This window comes from Chenopodium album, chromosome 15 (genome assembly GCF_948465745.1).
Source record: "Chenopodium album chromosome 15, dcCheAlbu1.1, whole genome shotgun sequence".
NCBI classification, from domain to species: Eukaryota; Viridiplantae; Streptophyta; class Magnoliopsida; order Caryophyllales; family Amaranthaceae; genus Chenopodium; species Chenopodium album.
The window spans coordinates 3,816,364-3,838,732 of record NC_137848.1 but is presented as its reverse complement, the minus strand read 5'-3'; the positions used below and the strand labels follow the sequence as shown (position 1 = coordinate 3,838,732).

At 35.1% G+C, this 22,369-nt stretch overlaps 3 protein-coding genes across 3 annotated transcripts; 2 read left to right on the top strand and 1 right to left on the bottom strand.

The window, feature by feature from the left end:
- The first annotated feature begins 637 nt into the window (after positions 1 to 637).
- Positions 638 to 5,445, top strand: LOC145582721 (65-kDa microtubule-associated protein 8-like). Its single transcript, XM_081639720.1, has 11 exons — positions 638 to 1,407; positions 1,505 to 1,708; positions 2,254 to 2,511; positions 2,765 to 2,977; positions 3,086 to 3,241; positions 3,341 to 3,500; positions 3,615 to 3,766; positions 3,866 to 3,953; positions 4,249 to 4,322; positions 4,476 to 4,550; positions 4,840 to 5,445. Exons 1-11 carry the CDS (start codon positions 1,324 to 1,326, stop codon positions 5,188 to 5,190), a joined length of 1,815 nt encoding a protein of 604 aa, XP_081495846.1. The 5' UTR covers positions 638 to 1,323; the 3' UTR covers positions 5,191 to 5,445.
- Positions 5,446 to 6,103: 658 nt separating this feature from the next.
- Positions 6,104 to 6,770, bottom strand: LOC145581622 (DNA polymerase epsilon subunit C-like). The gene has a single exon (XM_081638637.1). The coding sequence runs from the start codon at positions 6,724 to 6,726 to the stop codon at positions 6,268 to 6,270; it is 459 nt and encodes a 152-aa protein (XP_081494763.1). The 5' UTR covers positions 6,727 to 6,770; the 3' UTR covers positions 6,104 to 6,267.
- Positions 6,771 to 19,625: 12,855 nt separating this feature from the next.
- Positions 19,626 to 22,163, top strand: LOC145581621 (cytochrome P450 78A4-like). The gene is made up of 2 exons (XM_081638635.1): positions 19,626 to 20,582; positions 21,368 to 22,163. Exons 1-2 carry the CDS (start codon positions 19,656 to 19,658, stop codon positions 21,989 to 21,991), a joined length of 1,551 nt encoding a protein of 516 aa, XP_081494761.1. The 5' UTR covers positions 19,626 to 19,655; the 3' UTR covers positions 21,992 to 22,163.
- Positions 22,164 to 22,369: the final 206 nt, after the last annotated feature.

The following is a 22,369-nucleotide window of genomic DNA, read 5'->3' as shown; positions in this document are numbered from 1 at the left end:
TTGATTTTATATTTTAGTGTAGAGAATACCAATATTAAAATAGGGTAACAAGAATAATTCTCTTAAAGTGGATTTAATGAGAATCGAACTCAAATTTTCCATTTAGAATTCAAAGGATTGACCAACTTATCTAAGCCCCTTGACCCCTTTTGTATTTAAATCAAGAACTAGCAAGTGGTAACCAGCCCACAATAATGGAATTGGCAAATAGGTACAAATGTACAATACTCCGTATAATATTTCCTTCCTTATTGTAACTGTGCTTCTTTGAAGAAAAACACTTGCGTAAATGAAATGACAAAAAAATATATCCCTCAACAATAAAAACACAATAATTATTTATGACCCACCAATTAAGAAAATTCAAATCATATGCTTTTATCCCAAAATATTTATTATATATATGGATCCCACCCACCACGCAGGATCCTTATCCACACTAATCTTATATTAGCCCTTAAATAATGCAATACGAATTTATACCTTCCCTTTAATATCATAATCAACTACATACCAATCATTATTTACCAAATTCTTCTGGTATAACCTGCTGCCATAATTCAATATTCTTCATCTCTGGATTGTACAACTACATCGAAGCCTTAATCATAATAATAGGGTCGACTATATAAACCAAAATTTCATACCGGTTATTAATATTATAAGTATTACCATCCTCGTGAGGGGACTACCTAATAACAACAAGGCCGACGTAAGAATCATAGAAAGTTGTGATAGTAAGGGCAGTTTGATGACAGAACTGATGACTTGTCAAGCTTGTACCTCAAGCAGATCCCTCTTTTTTATGTGTTGTTGCTCATTGCTTAGTTAAGTACTCCAACCTGCAGAAAACCATAGCAACCAGCATAATAACATACATATAATAATAATTATTATAATATCATGTAATATGAAAAAGAAGGAAGCTGTTGAGGGAAAGAGACACTAAACTTTATAATATATACCAAATTTCAATGTACAAAAAATTTAATTATAAACTGAAAGAGACAACCTGGAAGATCACCCAACACCTCCTCCCTAGAAGGTAAAAAAGGGAAGTTAAAAAAAAAAAAAAAAAATATAGGAGAGAGAAAGGGAAAGAAGAAGAGGAAGAAAAGAACATAAAACTATGAACTAACCTTAAGCACAAAGCTATAGTTACACCTACTTCTGTTCAATCTTTTCTTTTAAGCAAAAATCTCAAACACTACAATCAGAGAATCACACAATCTTTTCATAGAAGCATAATTTCTACCTTTTTTGGTATCTATTTTGAGTGCCTAAACAAAAGGTAAACACCCTGGTGTTAGCTGTGCAACTCTGATGGGGTCGATTCAGACTCCGATACCAGTTCGTAGTTCAGGTTTACTCGAAAATTCATGCGGGTATCTACTTCAGGAATTGCAGGCAAGTTCCTTTTGCTGTTACATTTGCTTGAGTTACACTTTTACTTACTCTGACTAGTAACTGTATGTTATGTTATGTTATGAATTTATTGGAGCAGATGATATGGGATGAAGTCGGAGAAGATGAATTCGAAAGGGAGAAGGTCTTACTTGACATTGAGCAGGAGTGTCTGGGGGTTTACAGAAAGAAGGTTGATTATGCTAACATGGCGAGATCACGACTGCATCAGGAACTGGCTGAATCTGAGTCTGAGTTTACACAGCTTCTTCTGTCACTTGGCGAACGCTCTCTCCCTGAAAGGGTATATTCATTTCTTCCTTAGCCGTCTTTGTGACTGTTATTAGCTCCTGAAATGAAAGAATCAGATCAGCTAATTACAATTTATGCAATGATATGAAAGCTATCATTTGGGCAGGATATTCAACAATCAAATAAATAGGGAATTAATAGTGAATGTTAACTGGAAATTTTCTTTGCTCACTGAAAATAGCTGAATTCTTGCAATTGCTTACAAAGTTGTAAGCTGTAAAATGATATTCTTGTAAGTTGTAACAGACTGACTCACAAGTGAAGTGAATATTAGTAAAAAATAAGAAACAGAAGAATGTAATAGTACACCAAAATTGACTGTTTTTAATTTTACTATAAATGAGATAATACAAGTGATTAGACACATCGTGAGCTTAGCTAGCAGGATTATATTATCGGAATAAGTTTTTTTTCCTGTGTCCACTCTAATCGTGCAGAAACAGAACTATAATCTTGGATGAAATGGCCAACCCAAGTTTGGGAATAAGGCTTCATTTGTTATTTTTTTTATGAAAGGCTGACTGTATTTCACAACAGCCGGAGAAGAAGGCAGGGACCCTAAGACAACAGATAGATTCGATCACCCCAGCCTTAAGTGAGATGCGGCAAAGAAAAAGAGAAAGGATGAACCAGTTCCAAGCAGTTCAAGGGCAGATACAAAAAATTAAAGCAGAGATATCAGGTCTTTCAGAATATGATGAATCTGCATCAGTTATGAAGGTCAATGAGAATGATCTTTCATTGAAGAGACTTGAGGAATACCAAGCCGAGCTAAAAAAACTCCAAAACGAGAAGGTATTACATATATGGTAATATAAATTAAAACCCCTCTACCCCTAAATAATAGGCCACATCAAGGGTAAGTTAGTATTTCAAAAATTTCTTCCATCAAGGGTAAAATGAAAAAAATTTAGAGCTTACCTTAATTTTGGGATGCTTAAATCAGAAATGTGGCCAATCATATAGGCTCAGAGGAGATAGCATGCAATAGATAAACCCAGAATGTACTAAAATCTCAGTTCTAATTTCTTCATCATTCAATTTAAAGAGTACCAGACTCCAAAAGGTGGAAAGGTATACAAACCAAATCCATGATCTGGCTGCATTATTGGGAATGGATTCCTCGATGACTATTACAAAGATTCACCCAAGCTTAAACGAGTTGTGTGGCATAGCCAAAAATATAAGTGACAACATTTTGGCTAAGCTCGAGGATACTGTGAAATCTCTAGAAGAAGAAAAGCAGAAACGCATTGAGAAGGTTGGTTTTCCTCCTGCAAAAAAAACATGCTAGCTTACTTGATTTATTCAGATAATACCACCAAATTATCTCTGGTGATAACCAAATGCAGCATCTTTGTCATTGCAGCTTCATCATTTAGGGGAAGCGTTGTTAGATATGTGGAAGCTTATTGATACACCAGAAAAAGAGCGCCAACCATTTTTCCATGTTGTTAACTTATTGGTAGTCCCATTTGAAAAAATAACAAAACCTGGAACCCTCACCACCAGCATCATACAACAGGTTAGTCGATGATTAAATTGCTTATTCTTCTAGAAAAATTAATAAAATTTCTCCTACACCTCAGAAGGTTGTCTAACGTCTCTCTCTTACTGTATTAAGGCTGAGACTGAAGTACAGAGACTAGATGAACTAAAGGCAAGCAAGATGAAAGAGCTATTCCACAGAAAACAGTTTGAGCTTCAAGAAATATGCAGTAGATCACACATGGAAATTCCTTCGCCGTCTGAAATAGAAAACATTACACATCTTGTAGACTCAGGTAAGAGATGACTCGCAAATTTCCATCCTAATAAGGCACAAACCTGATACTTTCCGTAATTTTTCTGAAGTTTACTGAAATACTGCCCACAAATATAATAATTGTGGATAATAGGGACAATCGACCTTGTCCATCTCCTAAAAAGCATGGATGAACAGATTGCTAAAGCACAAGAAGAAGCTTCAAGCAGGAAAGCTATAATGGAACGGGTAGATAAGTGGATATTGGCACGTGATGAAGAACGGTGGTTGGAAGAATATAACAGGGTAACTATTGTTAAAATAATCCAACTAGTCCAATGGATTTATGAAGTATGAACACCTAACCCTAGACTTAAAGTGTTTGTTATGGTGCTTTGCCTACAGGATGAAAACCGATATTCTGTCAGCAGAGGTGCTCACAAGAATTTAAAACGTGCAGAGCGAGCCAGAATTACAGTCATCAAGATCCCAGGTAACATTAAGTATCAAGTTGCATGATCTCTTTAACAGGATAATCCCCAAAAAGTTCTATAACAACTTAACAATGACTATCATGATGATTAATGGAGTTTACTACACCAAAACTGCGGCAAAAGACTCAGTCAAATGCAATCAATCACTACATCTTTTACTTATTATTACTATGGTAGTTCTTTAATAGGATTTCGGTCGTGAATCAGAATCAATTTACGTTAGTAAACATTTTCTTAAGCTTTGAAACATTGCCAGTCAGATCACATGTTTCTCACACAAAAACTTGCTTGCAGCTTTAATAGATATGTTGATATCATTGACCAGAGAATGGGAAACAGAAAGAAATAAAGTGTTTTTATATGATGAGGTAAGAGCTTCACTTATGATTAATTTTCATTTTCCTTTCTATTTACTTCAAATTAGTATCCAGAAACTAGAAAGTAATACAATATAATAAAGTAAGCTTTATACAGTTATTATTAACTTCAAGCATGCTATGGCTTTTGTGTTGTGGTATCAGGCACCTCTTCTAGCTATGTTGGAAGAATATATTGTATTGCGACAGGAAAAAGAAGAAGAGAAGCAAAGGCAGAGGGTAAGTTTCAATCAACACAAAATGCAAAAACATAAATGGATAGCAATAATGCTATAGATCATGATTGAAATAAAGGCACTAACTATTTCACCATATATATCCACTCCCCAAATAACCACATATATGCACACATACACACGAAGAGAGAAGAGGGAGTAATAGAGAACGTGAATCATGATGCAATCAGTAGACTAAACTATACAAGAAGTAGTATGATATAGAAGAGATATAATAGCAACATTTGATGCTCACCTGGATATTAACATGGAGCCTTCTTTGAAATTTTCAGTTAGAAAAGAAAAAGGTAGCAACTGTACACAATAATCTCTCATTGAGCCCCAGACCAGGCACCAGTGCTCGACGTATCCCAAACAGGAATTTGAATGGTAGTTTCAGCAATGGATCCCCTACAAAAAGGAACCTGAACGGAAGTCCTTCAAACAGGAGATTATCATTGGGTGCACAACAAGCAGGATCAAACAGCTTCAACCCGCGGAGTCTAGGCACATCATTCATGCAGGAAGGAATCAAACCACCAAGACAGCAGATGTATGCCCAATCTGAATATGCTTCTCACCTAAGAGATGAAACGGCTTCAGTTGTGTCCACCTTTTCCGGACCCTTATCTCCTGAAATCTGAGACCACTTACAGGAAATATATAAGTGTGTAATATAGCATAGATCTGAGAGTTTTTGTGAAAAAATAACGTCGGAAATTCTGACTACATCTCCCCCACCACCCCTCTTGCTTGCCCATATATACTTTGTAAAGTGCACTGCATTCAGTCAGGAGGTAATGTATGTAGTGTTTCACTAGAACAGTGTGTGTAATATAGAGCTTTCTCTTAATCTCTTATCAACCAACCAACCAATACAAATATATAATCTCACTACAAATTTGCTGCCGACACAACATGCTATGTTACTAAGCTTCTACACTGTACTTAAGTACTTAATTCCATGGATAATTGCAAACTGTGTGACACTTGGACAAGCCACATAATACCAACAATTATATGTATGTCTCTGAAATTTAACAAACTCTTACCCTACAAACATTTCAATATATGTATCATATAGTAACACTCCCAATAAATTCAAATTAGCATAGACACAATGTATGCATATACGAGAAATAAACAGGAAATTTAACGCGTAGCTTTAATCATATACCAGACGGTATACCTTTATAAACAGAGGAAATATGATTTTACTCACAGAAAATTACTACAATATGATTAAAATTATTTAACATCAATTTGCATTACAGAATTAGTTCAAATCATTTTACAATTCTCATGTTGGACGAATTCAGTCACCGGAAAAAATGTCAAACTAGAAATTCTCATATTAATCTCAGGTATCACCCTACAAATCAACATAATTACAGTATCAAATAACAAAATTAGAAGCCTATCATAACACAAATCATCACCTAGTCTCTGATGATTAATCACTCCACCTTTCCAGAATTTCGAGCTTACGAGTAATAATTACCAATTCGATTCCAATGAAATTATTCCATAAAAAATCTTGATCAAAATCGCCATTAATTATAAGAAGAGAAAAACTTTGGCAATCCACTCAATTAAACATAATTAAAAACGATATCATCATTGAATTGAAAGTCTCAACAATCTACAAACACATAATCACCAACATTTTATCAATCTAACACTATCAAATTACATAAATTACCACAATTAACACCAAAACCCTAGGTCTCCTCATCATCATCAACATCAACAGGATCTTCACCTTCATTTCTCAAATCATCGTTCTGAGGAGGCTTACGGAAGAAGCTATCAATACGACGAGTATTAGGCGGAAGAACAGACTTCCCCTTAACCGTCCGATCAGCAGGTTGATCATCCAACGGCTGAGAAGACGGCATCGGAAGTAAGTCAAGCAGAAAATCGCGAGTCGGCTGGTGTCGCTTGACGGCGAGTCTGAGGTAGTCGAGCTTGATGTTTTTACGCTTCTTTTCTACGGCGATTTCGGCGGATTTCTCGGCGAGGAAATGGAGGAATAACTCGGTTGCGCCGGAGACGAGGAAGAGAGCTTCGGAGGTGATTCTGGTGATGTCTTTGTCGAATTTCACGATTTTCTTCACTCTTCCAGTTGGAAATGAGGGTTTTAGGGTTTCTGATGAAGGGTTTTCTTCTTCTTCCGCCATTTTTGTTGTGTGAGAAGGAGAGAGGTTAGAGGAGAGAGAGAGAGAGAGAGTAGGGTTTGAGGTTTTTGGAGGGATGTGGAGGATGAAGTTGGCGGGAGTTTTGAGTTTGGGAAAATTAGGGTTGTTACATAAGGAAGGCTATTGTAATATTGTTAGAACAATTATGTTCAAAAATAGGCAAAATTGGTCTCAAATCTCAATATTGACAAGGCAAATTTGTTAAAAAAAAAACCTTTTAAACGTGTCATTTTGCGAAAAAAAAACCTTCTAAAAACTTTATTGTAAAAGAAAACCTGAAGTTAAATTTTTAAAACCTAAGGGGAGGGGGAAAGGGTGGCTGACCGGTAGTGGGGTGGTGGTTTTCTATTTTTTTTTTTTAATTTATAAATTAATTTAATTATTAAATAGCTAATCAAGAGTTATAGAGTGATTAGAAGGAACTAAATGTTAATTAAATTTGTCTATCAACAAATATGTTTTTACGTTCATTTCTTGTATCTTGTTTGCTAATCAGCTCATAGTAGAGGTTTTTAAAATAATATTCGAATTGTGCTGATGCTTTTTTTTTTTTAGAGTAAAGGATAATAATATTACTTAACCAACCATCCACAAAGAATTCAAAGGAGTGAGTGTTGCAGCTCCAAAATCTAAAACCATTACAGAGAAAATAAGATAAAAAGTCCTAATATGATCCAACGATAAGAAAAATAGCAAAAGCTCTTGAACCTTGAGATTAGGTGCAGTTTTCCACTATGTCATTCTCATAGGCATTGTTGGCGTAATTCGGAATGGTGTTGTGCTTAACAATGTATCCCTCCATTTCTATTGCCATTTGAGCAAGGTAGTGAGCCACCTCGTTAGCCTCCCTTTGCACATAGCTGAATTCGAATTTGTGGGCACCCTTAGGCAGGTCCCCAGTATTACATAAGATTACAGCCAGTTTGTGAGTTCCTTGCTTCCCAAGAGGCCAAGATCCTTTATAGGGATTGTGCATCTGTCTCCACTGTGACCTTTTTGAGCTTCTCATTGGTATCTAGTTCCATTCCTCCTTTCATTGCTAAGAGCTTGGCTTCAGCTGGATTTCTCGCTTTGATTTGCCGAGAGCCACCAGTCAGCCATACTGCATCAGAGGTCCTAGCCACTGTCCCTGCTCTTGCTATTCTAGTGCTTCTCCAAGCCCCATCCACGTTAAGTTTAGCCGAGCCTCTTGCAGGTTGCTCCCACTTGGTGTCTTCTCTTTGCACCGCAAGCATCTTGCCTTTGCCCTGAAAAACATTAATTGTAGCCACCAAATCGACCATTCAAATGTAAGAATCCATTGATTTGATCTGAATTTTTTGGATATTTGATCCGTTTTTTTTTTAAATTTTTTTTTTTTAGTTTTAGATATTTTAAAAATAATGGGTTCTTGGATCACAAATCACTAGAGCTTCTCCGTATAGTAAGAGACCCATGGCCTTACAAAGCAAACACATTTTAGGTGATAATTTTTTTTGTTTGTTAATTTTGAGTTCAATTTGCACCCTTAAGAACTAAAATGACCCCTAAAATCTTAACCTACTATTTTTCGACATGTGAATCGATGTAAAAGTCGAATCGGGCAGCAATTTACAATTTATAAGAACTTTTGGGTTATAATTTGCAATTTTTTTTTAAATGGTTGCAATTTGCAAAATACTAACTTTAAACAATTTGCAAATTTCCATGTCATTAACCGGCGGCAAGCTAAAAAGTTACCCCTTCGATCCCTCCGTGCCATGGTCCAGAATTTATGACACTGTTAACATTACACATATGTCAATGCACTAGTTTGACTTTATTTTTATACAATTAAAAATTAATGAAAATTGTTTTAAAAATTATATTATGAAACTTTTTTTTTTTTTAGAAAACTTTATATTAATACTTATTTAAAAACATATTTTATGATAAAATATATTTTTATTATTTAAGCGAAAAATTATGATGAAAACTAATATTTCAGTATACATAAATGAAATTATGGGACGGATTCCTCAATAAAAAAAAATAAATTATGGGATGAAAGGAGTATTGTACTTCGAAAATTTCAACCACTTTGTTGTTATTAAGCGCGCCAAAACATCCCAAAAAATTCGGAGCGAAAGCCAGTGCAAAAAAATTAGGGATTTCAATCGTCTTTTTCTCTACCTTCTCACTCTGCTCGCTGACCTAGCTTCAATGGCTGTTTTCAAATCCCAATTCAGTACTTTAAAAATGGTAATATTTGAACTTCGTGCAAATTTCTGGCGATTTTATAATTCAAACAGGTACATCAGTGGAGTAATTTTCGCGGAATTTCTCAATCATTAACGGTAAGTTCAGTGTTTTTCCGATTAATTTGATGTTTATCTTTCAGAATTTTGCTAATCGATAATATTTTACGTTCTAAAATTTGATAGAATTGTGTAGAATTTTCACACCTATTAATTTTCTTGGTGTATGAATTGTGGCTTGAAAAATAATTTTCTGTTTGATTAACGATCAATTTTATGATCATCTTTCAGGATTTAGTTTTTGGTTTCATTTTACGCTCTAGAATTGATAGAAGCGTGTTTAATTGATAGAATTGTTTAATTTTTACGGCGAATATGAAAATGTGGCTTGAAAACCAGTAATTAGGATTTTGTTTTATTGATGAACAAGAATACCTAGAGAATGAACTCGTTGAAGAAGTCTAACCTATTTGGATTTAATTTATTTACTCTGTATGAGCGTACGTGCATTGTTTATTTTATAATGGTCGGTTTGCATTAGATATTATACACTTAGCAATTATGATACTGTCTTTGATTTATCTATATCTGTATAAGATGGAGTTGTTTGATCTAGAAATTGAGAAGTCTTGTACTAATTTTTATCACATATCAATCATATCACAGCGGGTTGAATTGGGTGGTAAACATCGTTAAGGATTGGGATCAGTTGAGGCAATTGTCATATCTAGAGTGACTTGAAAAGCCGAAATATTGTAGGAAAGTGCAATCCAGTATATGAGGTGGGGGTGAAACTTAGGTAATACTGTCATAGTGTCATATCTATGTAGGATCGATTGCCCCTTTACGGCTTTACCCCTTGCTACAATGAGGGTTTCTGGTGCTATTAAGACCTCTTATGGCTGATGTTGCCCAAGAGTTTACATGTACACCAAAGTGGGAAAATGAAGTGACAAATTTGAATGTTTTGGAGATTTTTTTCCTGATGTTTGACCAGGAAAACTTGGAGCGAAAGAAAGAATTACTTTTTCATACTTATATATGACATCAGAGGAGGGAAGAGAAAGAAATCCGGCGGATTAGTTTTCTTCTGTTTGATGAAACATATCCCTCTACACTTTGCAAGAAAAATTTACGAAGCTAATTTTTTAAATCTCTCTTTATCCACAAATGCCTATCAAATACACTGTTAGTCTAATATCTAATATGGAGTGTCTGAGTTTTGTCAAATGTCAATGATTATTTTAGGTGCAAAAGGGTGCTCTAGTTGTGGAATGAAGAGTCTAAGACACATTGCTTGTTTCAACTGAATTGAGAGGGTCAGTCTAATACTTGTCTATCATATCATATGTTTGTGGTAAAAATTAAGAAGTATTCCTCATTTTTTAGGCTGTGTAATGTGTCTCACTGTGGCTAATATTTATTTGATACGATTTTCTTTCTAGCATCTTAAACTTACATGTTTATGGTTTCTCAGGGAAGTGTTATATGGCTATTCTTTGATTTCTAAAAGGATGCTGCTTATATAACCCGTCCTCGTTTGGCCATTGACCATATCTCTTTGCTTTCAACTCCTTGGTATGATCAATCTTTGCATTGATTGTCCGTGCTTATTATTGTATTGATTTTGATGTATGCTGCTAGTGATATTATTCTTCTCCGTTTTAAATTGTTTTGTATGAAGCCTTGTTCAAGTAAAACAACTATTTGGTCTTAATCATATCTCTGTACTCTAGCCACTTTCAAGACAAATTAGTTGTGGTTTAGCATTCTATTTTCTCATAGAAGTACACCTATTTTCTGAGTTTTTACTTGTTTGTTTGATGTATACTGTGAATGTAATGTGACTTCCTTTATCTAAACAGTGTTAGTGATCTTGCATCTGAGAGAAGGCGTGATATAAATCAGAGTAGCATCACTAGCATGTAATATTTGTTAAGGAAAACATCTAAACGTAAGGACCTATCCTGTGACAGAACTACAAAAGGTGTTTATTAGTAAATAAGCTCAAGACTGAGTGAATATTGTTCATAAGCTTCAATTGTTAGAAAAGTCTGTATTGGCTGAAGACATCATCTTGGATGTGCATAGCTAAGAGGTTCAGTCCCTGTCCACTGTTTGACAAACAGTGGCTATGATCTCCTGCCTTCTTTTAGTTAATTAATTGTTCATAGTATTGCAACATATGTACTTAAATGAAGCAGCAGGAGACAGGACCAATTGATAGGCACTAGCAACTTACCAATTTTTTGATGTGGAAATGTTGTGGTCTTCTTGTACAGCGCAAAATAGAAATAAGTAAAGCATATCACTCATTCCTTTTTTCTCATGTTTATTGCTTCATAGTAAGATTTAGTAGATTTCAGTTGGCCATCAAATATCTTTTTGTGTATGGAGATTGAGCAGACCTAATGTTCACTGAAGTTCAGGGAACGCAATAGCACTATAGAAGAACAGGAAACGCAATAGCACTGTAGAAGAACACAGACTTCCAGACCTTTGTATGGCTCGATTATTATTAAAAACTCAAGAGGTAGGGGAGGATTTAGAACATGATCTAGCATTGGGAAAATTTCTAATCCTGGTCTTTGGTTTATATATTTCAGATAAGTGCAAGGCATATACTTCACATATTTCAGAATTTCTCTTATACTGTATTTTTAAGAGATCTGTTGCAGCAGTGAACTTCGCTTAGGTAAAAGACTGAATGAAATGAAAATGTCCTATATATTCAAATGACTTCAAAAGATTTATTTTTTTCCCTTTCAGTACATTAAGGAAAATGCCATTGTATCGCATGATGAGAATTTGAATAACTTGTTATATGTGATGTATGGTTATGGTTATGCAATTATTCACAATAAGTTGATCAATATGTTGGACCAGCTCCATATCATATGAATTTTTTACTCTTTGAATTAGAGGACGGAAGGTCTACTCTGTTTTATTTGTTACTAGCTGAATTAATGTTGAGTTACATGCTTGTAAATTTGTAATTTTTGGGTGTTAAGCATATCTTAGTGAACGTCTTTACACCAAAATGTGAATATGTATGGAATTGATGGTGCATTGAAGTTTAGTAGCTTGTTCTTTTTACTTTGTGATTTCCATTTAGTAGAGGAATGTACTTTTAGATTTAATTATTATGATCTACAACAACAATCATAGCGTTTAACTGAAAAATAGTCAGCTACATGAACCAAGAATTTATCTCAGGTACTCGCCAACCATGATACTCTACTTCCATTTCCTTCTGTCAACTCTTTTCATCCAAGTCAACTTTGGTTTTTATCTGCCTATTCTGTGGTCCCCTTGATCCCAACCCTTTATATTCCCTACTGGTGCATCTTCCGATCTCTGCCTGATATGCCCAAACCTACGCAATCGGTTATCTTTTATTTTGTCCTCATACTCCTCAATGTCCGCAACTCCAACTTTCTTCCTACAGAATAATTTATGATCTAATTGAATAATTTTGTGAGATGTTTACTTTGAGCTTTTATGTGAAAAATCTAAAATTTCATATCATCCATTTCATACAGAAACTTTTGGTGGATTTTATAATTGCTATTAAAAAAAAAATTATATGATGATAATGTATTGGTAGAAATAAGAATTGACTTTTACTTTTGAAGTATTCTTTTTAAATGCATGCACAGATAACATAAGGTTCTATCTCAGAGTTATTGCTGCTTCATTGTGTAGGCTGGTTGTGACAAGTATTATGATAGATCTTACTGTATGAATTTGAGGATTTAAAAAAAAAAAAAGTTAGATTCACTACTTTGATTTTAAAAATAGGGTTGTGGTTAGGCAAATCAGTATCTTCTAGTTAGGATTTGCTTGAATAAATAAGTTGCCTTTTGCATATCTGCAGAAAACGACAGAAGAATGCAATAGAGTTTCCTTATTGGTGGTATCTATTGGCAAAATGCACTACCATAGCCCCTTTCCTCTTTTAGCAAATTTATGCCTATTTTATCATTACTTTATATTTGAATTTGATTCTTTCTACAAGAAGTGGCATTAGCAATTATTGTGGGTGTGATTACTGTTCTTTATTCTAGTGTAACTTTAGTTCCTATTTCATGTTTTGGATTCTGATAAACCATGATTATCTTATGGGCCGTGCAGTATTGTACACCCTTGATGCTGTTCTTTTTTCATAGAGGTTAACTAGTGTTTCAAAATTATCTAGCAGTTCAAATCTTAATGTATGCATCGCTTTTCTTATTCCTCTTTCCTATGTATGCCAATTTCTTTTCTGTGCATATTAATGTCTTATTAACATATGCCTTTGATTATTGTGCAAGAGGCTCTTAGACTAGCACATTATGTTTTATGAAAAAAGTTCTCCGCCTTACTTAGCGGGACACACAGTTCAAAATTCTAATTTCACTATTTATGTGACTATCACAATATCTGACAGATTGAGTATTTACTCTCTGCTTGGATAACAATAGTGGAGGGAAGGAGGGGGGGGGGGGGGGGAGGAGGAAAAGAAGGGAAGGGAAAGAGAGGGGGGGGGGGGTGAGGGGAGGGAGAATGTGACCTTTCATTTTCTTTCCAATCTCTCCAACAATGGAAGGATTTGGTTTTACTAAAAGGGGAAGGAAAATGGATCCTCTCAATTCCCTCTTTGCATGGGGCATCCAACCAAAAAATGATGCATCCTTACTTTCTTTTCTCTTCTCTTCCTTTCCCTCCATTTCTCTATATCTAAACATAGTGTTAATGTTGTTTTCATGAAACTCGTCATTTTTTATCACCCAAGATGCCAAGATGTTTCGGATTATCAACCCAAACCTTTCTCTGTAAAGTCCTGTGACTTTCTTTTCTGAGTATGTGGAGCACAAATAACAGTCAGATTCTTGGTTGTCTTTTTACCTTTTTTAGAAAGAAATCTTACCAGATCACAATAATAGCCAAAATACACTAGTCTCTTCTGAATTATTATTATTTACCTTTTTATTTGGAAATTGTTGTTTTATTGGTGAAAATATATATAATTTGTTGATTGCGTGGATCCTGTCTTGTACAATGATATGTTAAACAATGAACTGTTAACACAACATTCCACTTTGATGATTTTCTTCTTGGATGCGCTGCCACTTCCACTCCCAGAAGGTCCTTATAAATAATTTTTTCTATAAAGATGCTTTGTTTTCTTGCATATAGTTTAATTTATTGCATGTTTTCCTTTTACTGTTCTCAAGCGGCTACTACACTTTTTAAATTATATATATCCCTTTGTATTCAGAATCTAGTAGACACTGACTTTTCCTGATTTGAGTCTTAAAAGGAAATCAATTTTAACCTACATTGCTTGATTTTTAGGGTTCAAACTTGAGACCTAGTTAAGCTGAAATAGCTCCCTTATATGTTAGCTGATACAACATGCATGTAGTGGCAAGCAGCTGTTAGTCTACGATAAAGTTTGTGATATTTTACATTTCTGTTTTCATTCTTTACATGAATCTGGTTGGAACATCCCTCCAATGACCATAAGACGGTCCAGGTACTTAGTCAGTTTAGTGAGGCTCTTTATGTTCTACCATGATGCACCTTTGGTAAATTAATTATAATCTCTACTGTTAATGTTGCCATTTAACGGAAGAGAAAGTATCCACGTGCCCCCATGTCTTTTCTTTTCTTGTATTAGTTATTGGCAAATTTTATGTGGTCCCATGGTTTAAATGTGCTGCATTTTCTTGCAGGTCCCATGCATCTCTATTTGGTGCCACAGATTGTAAAGGAACTGTTGCTGCAGATGTGTTTCAGATTTGGCTATCATAAGATATTCTGATTTCTCAAATTAAGGTTTTTTCGGCTTTTTCCTCTTACTAATGGATTTATGATACATGCATATTTTGTGCCTCCCTTTATGCACCTCATATTGTCCTTTTTAAATCGCGCTGTATTATATACTCCATATTAGCATAAAATTCAGGTCATATTAACTATTTTGTGTTTTTTCAACTTTTCCATTTATTTATGTTGAACACTTGCACTTTGACGAGGGTTTGAAATTTCTGATGGACACCGTGATATTTACCCAAACACCTATTTTTTCTTGATCTGCATATTTGCAACTAAAACAAAATAGAGTTACTGACAAAAAGTCATCTGATATGGTATATAAATGGGCTTGACATGAGATTTTGGACCTTTTAGCACACAAGTCTTAATACTTGTGTATAAAAGATGTGCAAAATCTCTTAGGATCAGGTTAATCGTTCACGAATGTTGCGTCTCCATACCCTTCCCAGATACTAGAAAAGATATACTAGTATGTACATGTTTAAAATTTTGACAGTATGTTCAACACTTGGATAATTGGATGTGTACCCGTATGGTCATATAAAACACTCGTACCTTTGTAGAAAGACATATATTGCTATCCAAAGTGTGTGAAGCACCAAATGTCTTGGAACTGCTAGTTGGTGGAATAAGCTATGATAACACTGACCATTTAGAATTTTCACCAGATTAATCTTTACTAGGCTCACAGGTCTTAGTTTCCAAGCTGAGAGATACAAAGTTTTTTTCCCCCCTGCTGTAATAGAGCTTGTAATCTAACTATTTGATCAACTGTTTGTATAAGAGTCTCATAATTCTTAGTTTAACCTATTATGTTGTTATGGGTACTCATCATATTTCTTTGAGTAATTAAAAATTGTTAATATGTATTAATCAGGCTTTGTTTAAGCATTTGATTTGCTGAACATGTGTAATTATATCTGCGTTGATTATGATTAGGTGTCGTGAACAAGTTTCCTTTATTTGGAAATTAACACACTCTCGTGTTGTCATTTGCTCTTACGTTAGTGCCTCTTACTTTAAAGTATTTAAAGTGAAATTCTTCTTTGTCTTCCAACTAAAGAATACTTTTCTTAATATTTCCATTTTTTTTTTTTTTTGGCATATCAAAGGCCTGTAAAATTTCTGCTATGTTCTGCTACTTTCATGTGTAATCCTCCCTATGCTATGCTTCGAGTTATTTTATACTATACTCGAAAAACTTACCGACTTAGGAATAACTTTTGTCTGACCATTAGGAGAAGCCTTAAAAAAAACCTCTGGGTAAAAGCACTTATTGGGTATAGCAGGAATTTTTTAATATTTTTTTTGGCCCTAAGCCTACTTTGGAAATAAGGCTCATTTTTTCTTAATGGTGCCTCAAAAGGCATTATCCTACTCTCTATACAATCCCTGTAGTATCCCCAGAAACGCGAAGTATTTTACCCCTTTCACTTGTATTTGTTCTAGCTCTATGAACTAATTGTGAGCTGTGTTCACCTATGTTACCTAGATTTGATCACTCAGCTACAAGTGTAGGACATGAGTATGCATCCAAGAGTGGACTCAATCAATTTAGGGAATGTTTTCAATTTTTCCTGTCCAAATGAAGTGTCAAGTTTTGGACCTAGATACTTGAGATGAAGCACAAATACAAAATGTCCAAATAGCATAGATTTCCACCCGATTCCAGGAAATGCTGGGGCTTGATTCTCATCCCCGCCTTTGTAGCTCTCTAAACACCAAAAAATAGCATAGATTTGCAGTTATGCACCAATTTGTCACTATATATGTAATCCATAGTCTACTAAACAAAAATTATAAGCATGGCTAGAAAATAAATTACTATGGATTGTATAGCCACCTTAATATTTACCTTTTTTGCATGGCTCTATTGTGTTTTACAATCCAAGTTCATCTTTCCTTATCACGTCTTTTGCATCCTGTTTTCTAACTCCCATTTAAGAAGCTACTTTGGGAAGGTTGCTAGACGATCAAAAGCAAGTGGATATAGAACTTTGTTGTAGGTTTTCAGCATGGATTCTCACTAGCTGTGACCTGTGAATTCATTATAAGTGATATTAACTATTGGCTAATTATCTAGGTTTGATTTGCTATTTGCCTTGTATCCTAATACATGATTTCCAGTTTCTGAAGTTTTATCTGTGTTGGTTACATGCATAAAATCATCATCTTTTGGTTCCATGTGATGTCCGGATAGAGGAATTAGATGGATGTTATTATTTTCCTTGTCTTAGGAAAACATTTCTGACGCATGTATATGTATTCTATTTTTGTGGCATTTATATTGGCTTGCATGTAGTTAATTTTTATTTTCAAGAATTTCTTACAGTCTAGTTTGATTTTTTTAATTATCATTATAAAACAAATTTGCTTCAGTGATTATTGGAGACTTATAACTGTCTGATTTGCTATTTTATACCAAAAAATTCTTATATCTATGGTCCTAAATGAAGTGACACGTGTACATACCCATGTCCAAGTGTTGAAGATTGACATGGGCATTTGAGTTACCGAGCAACAAAAGTATTGCAGCATTGGGGGGAGTGGTCAGTGACAAATTAGAAATTTACATGCCCGGTTCGATTGTGGTTTTCCCCTAAAGAGAAAAAGTTGCAAACCAAAATTTGTAGGGTAGGGAAACTTACAATCAGTTGCTAAAATAGTATGCCGCCGCAGTGACTCAGGGAGCATAGCTGCATAGGAGGTATGGGAATGGCAACAAATAATAAGGCGTGGTAAACATACCCCCTAACCCTATAAGTTTCTTTGTAGCAAATATAGGAATCCACTCCATGTGCATGATTAAAATCGAAAGTTTTCTGATTAGACAAGGCAAAAGGATTAGTGTTAAATTATGTCCATCCTGCAGGCCTTTGCTTGGTCGTATTCTAAATCAGACTGTCTTTATGAGGGTGCACTTGAAAAAAGAAGGTAGTTTTAGTTAATGAGTGATTGGTAGATCCCCACTAAGTATTGAGGGAGGAACATCGGTCAATGGCATGTTGTGATTAGGTAAGACAATTGGTGTAAGAAGATGATTAGATGTTGTCGAGGACTCGAGGTGAAGTAAAGCTTTGACAACATATCACAATAGAGTTTAATGTGATTTCGAAAGTGAGGGAGATGATTAAGTAAGGGTTTAAATGGAAGTTGATGAGTTTTTGTTTTAGGTTCTTGGTGACCTTTTATTTTAAACCATTAGCTTTGGTGTTATGTGGATTCATCTTGTTTAGGGGTATTTCAATCAGTTGTGCAGCGTATACCTTTGCTACCCCTTGCAACCAGTAGTCACCACCCTATCGTAAATTCGTAAGGATATGGATCACATCCATTGTCACACTCGACCTCTGGCACCGTGGGGCTTGTTTTGGTACTGTTAAACGTGATTGACACACACATACTTGTATATTAGCTCTGTGTTGAAGAAAACTTGCTCTATTACATTAGAAACTCTTGTAAAATATTGTGGGTTAAATTTTTTAGTGACTCAGAAAATGCTGCATGTAATCTCATCCTCCCGTCCGTTGTTCTCTGCGTCAGTTCAATTTAGGAACTTGTTGGATGCACGAAAGTAGATATTAGCTAATTTTTGCAACTTACAGAAACTGTTTAGGTTTTAAAGGTCTCTATTTAGTTGGAATAGAAACTAGAAAAGTAATAAGAAATTTTTTAGCACCAGTACCAATCAATTATGTACACTGTAGCTGTATATTCATTCTGTTTCCTATATCCCATTATCTTTTCTTGTGGAATAACTAATTGCATTCTACATAAAATTTACTGCATACAAAGTTAATGATATGGAATTATCTAGAGAATGTGTGATATAAGATGGGATATTGTTAAAGAATCCAAATTTATGTTGCACAATTCGTGGAAGTGTAACATATGTGTGTCACTTCTTTAAATTGGTTGATACAATATTATGGTAAATTTTGATTTGAAAATTATAAGTTTTGGACCAAATATGCTGATAAAAAGGTGGCACATAAATGGTACACAGTTTGAGGTATATGATCTCAACTTTGCCTTGGGGTATTGCTTTTATAGTTTTATATGTAAATCCTCTTTTTAATCATATCATATTTTATCTTTTGAAGTATTCATGTATTCATCCGTAATTGTCTCTGAGTTAATTATTTATTTGTAAGGAAAGAAGTAGTCATATCAATAATATCAACTTTTATAATATATAGTTTAAATTAAAAATACCAATGAATAAGTTGTGCAATGATAAATGTGCAAAGGGAATATTGTAGAAGTAAAACTGAGGTATGTCAACCATTTGAGGAGGTTTGAGTAAATTTAGTTTGGTGGTGGTCCATTTTTTATTTAAATGATGTTGCATAATTGATGATCATTTCAACTTTATTCTTTAATTAATAGTATAATCTCTTTCTTTTCAAAACTCTTAAGATTATTTTATACTTTAAATTGCTCCGTACATTTTAACTTGTCAATAACAATGTTAATGATCATGATCTTGCTTTTTTGAGAATATAATTAAGCTCTTTATAGTGGTATCAGTTGGGTAAATTTCCTTTTCGCCTTAGATTTAATTATTATTAATCCCTCTTTAATTAGCATCTAAACTTACAAGTGAGATACAGTAGCTTACCTCGTAGCTAGGATTAAGTCCACATATTTTTGATATATAGTATTAACAATCACTACTAATAATCACTAATTGTAGTTTATTAAATTATTTGTAGACTTAACTCCAACTAACCACCTTAACCTCTATTTTACTTACTGTAGCATATCATATTTTTCTATATATATATGTGTCATCCAACCCTGATATCCTCAACCAAAAAAAGTCTCAAGTCCAGACAGTTCTACTACCTCAGAAGAGCTTAGTGATCTACCACTATGAACACCATGCTGGCTTATCTCTTTAAACTACCCCTTTGTCCTGAAACCACCCAACGAACCTTCTTTGCTCTTGTCTTATCTTTCTTGCTCTATTGTCTACTACACTTATGGTTGGTCCCTGGAGGCTTTGCATGGCGAAGTTACTACCTGAATTCGGTCCCTAAACTCAGGGGGCCTTCAGGTTGGCCTGTGTTGGGGACATTGCCTCAAATGGGTCCTTTAGCCCATCGTAAACTAGCCAATATAGCAGCTTCTATGGGCTGCACTAGGCTCATGGCAATGAGTTTGGGCGCCACACCTGTGATCATTAGTAGCCACCCTGAAACTGCCAGGGAAATCTTATGCTCACCTTCATTCTCAGACCGTCCCATAAAACCCTCTGCTCGTTTGCTGATGTTTGAACGAGCCATTGGGTTTGCTCCTCATGGCACCTACTGGCGCCATCTGAGGAGGATATCGGCAAATCACATGTTCTCTCCTAGGAGAATATCGAGCCTTGAAGGGGTTCGACAATGCCTAGCTGATGCAATGTCAGTAAATGTGTTGAAGGAGATGAAGGGTAGAGGATCCGTGGAGTTGAGAGGGATATTACAGGGAGTCTCTTTGAAGAACATGCTGGAAAGTGTTTTCGGGAGTAACTTGGGTAGTGAAGGGAAGGAGTTAGGGTTAATGGTGAGGGAAGGTTATGAGTTAATTTCTGAATTCAATCTGGAGGAATATTTTCCTTTCGGTTTTTTGGACTTCTATGGAGTAAAAAGAAGATGTCATAAGTTAGCTTACAGGGTCAGTGAACTTCTTAGTCATATCATCAAACTTAGAGAAAAAGATGTTAACTTTAAGAAGAGAAATGACTTCCTAAGTGTGTTGCTATCTTTGCCTGAAGAAGAACAACTAAGTCATTCTGATATGGTGGCTGTCTTATGGGTAAGAAAATATATTTACCACACTTAGTATTAACAAATTACATACTACGTAGATAAAATATGAGGTTATGGTAAGACCATGCACTGCAAATTGCAATTAAGTATGCATTATTGATAGGATAAAGATCTCAACTTTATAATTATCAAATTACGCGTATAATTTAAACTAGTAATATGGGACATAGAGAGTATATCTAAACCATATGGTAGATAACCATCCTTTATGCAATTATGCATTTATGCTAACTTTGTTTTACTTGTGAAGTGTAACGCATATAATCATGAGGTAATCTGAAGTTGGTAGTCTTTTGATCTCTTTTTCTTATGATTTGTCATTGGGTCTCATTCTGTCCAAAATATGGTACAGGTGTCCTGTGTCCATATGCTTTCTTTCATGCTTCTTGGATATTTTTGTCAAGTATATCATTTTCTGATACTTTACCTTTAATTCCAAATCTTTGGTAGATAAATTATGGTTGAGATATGTGTTCATAGTTTGAAACTAGTTGACCTTTGTTACTTTTCATCATTTTCTTTTTCTTCTGTAGCTTCTATTATCAGAATTGGCATACACGTGTTTTATCCCCATTTTAAAACAAATAATGCTGCATGTATTAGACTTTTCTAGAGCCTTTTGTATAGTGCTTAACTTTATATTAACTTTTTGTGCATATATATTAGAACCTTTACCTTTTTTTTGTCACAAGATTCATTTTTGGGGTGCTGATTATGTTACAAGAACCATAAAGTATATGTCAATAATTGATCAGATAATAACTTTTGTAGGAAACAATCTTTAGAGGAGCTGACACAGTAGCCACACTTCTTGAATGGATCATGGCTAGAATGGTGCTACACCAAGATGTCCAAGCAAAGGCTCAAGAAGAGCTAGACTTGTGCATTGGTAACAGCCAGAGGCAAGTCCAAGATTCGGATCTCCAACATCTACCCTTCCTTCAAGCCATAGTCAAGGAGGTCCTCAGGCTTCACCCGCCAGGACCTCTGCTGTCATGGGCCCGGTTAGCAATCCACGATGTCCATGTCGACAAGGTTAGGATTCCAGCTGGCACAACAGCAATGGTCAACATGTGGGCCATAACTCATGACCCAACCATATGGGCTGACCCATGGGCCTTTAACCCCATGAGGTTCATCAATGAGGATGTTTCGATCATGGGCTCGGATTTAAGACTTGCACCATTTGGATCAGGCCGTAGGGTATGCCCTGGAAGAGCATTGGGCTTGGCCACCGTCCATCTATGGTTAGCCCGAATGCTTCACCAATTTAAGTGGCTCCCATCCCCACTTGCCTCCGTGGATCTTTCCGAGCGCTTGAGGCTTTCACTTGAAATGAAGAAACCATTGGCTTGCTTGGTGGCTCCTCGTAGCAATGACGTAAAACTTGCTTAATATATTTTGTACTTTCCGTGATTTAATTTAGGTAGAATTAAGTCATGAATTATCATGATTAATCTGAGCTCATTAGAGTTGGAAGTTAAGAAATTGTAGTAGTACTTAATCACAAAGATAGATCAGCTTCATATCTGAGAAACTTTGGTAGTTTGTTGCTATAATATAACTAATAATGAATATGATGTCTCTAATTATAATATGTTGCCTTAATTCGTGATCGAAGTACTTTACATTTTTACTATCAAGTACTCCGTATCAACAGGTAAAATTAAACGGTTCAGCTATGTTTCTATACATAAGATCGATCTCACATTACTTGAGAAAACCTCACAACGCTTTTACTTGATTGAAAGGCATTCATGGCCTCAATAAACA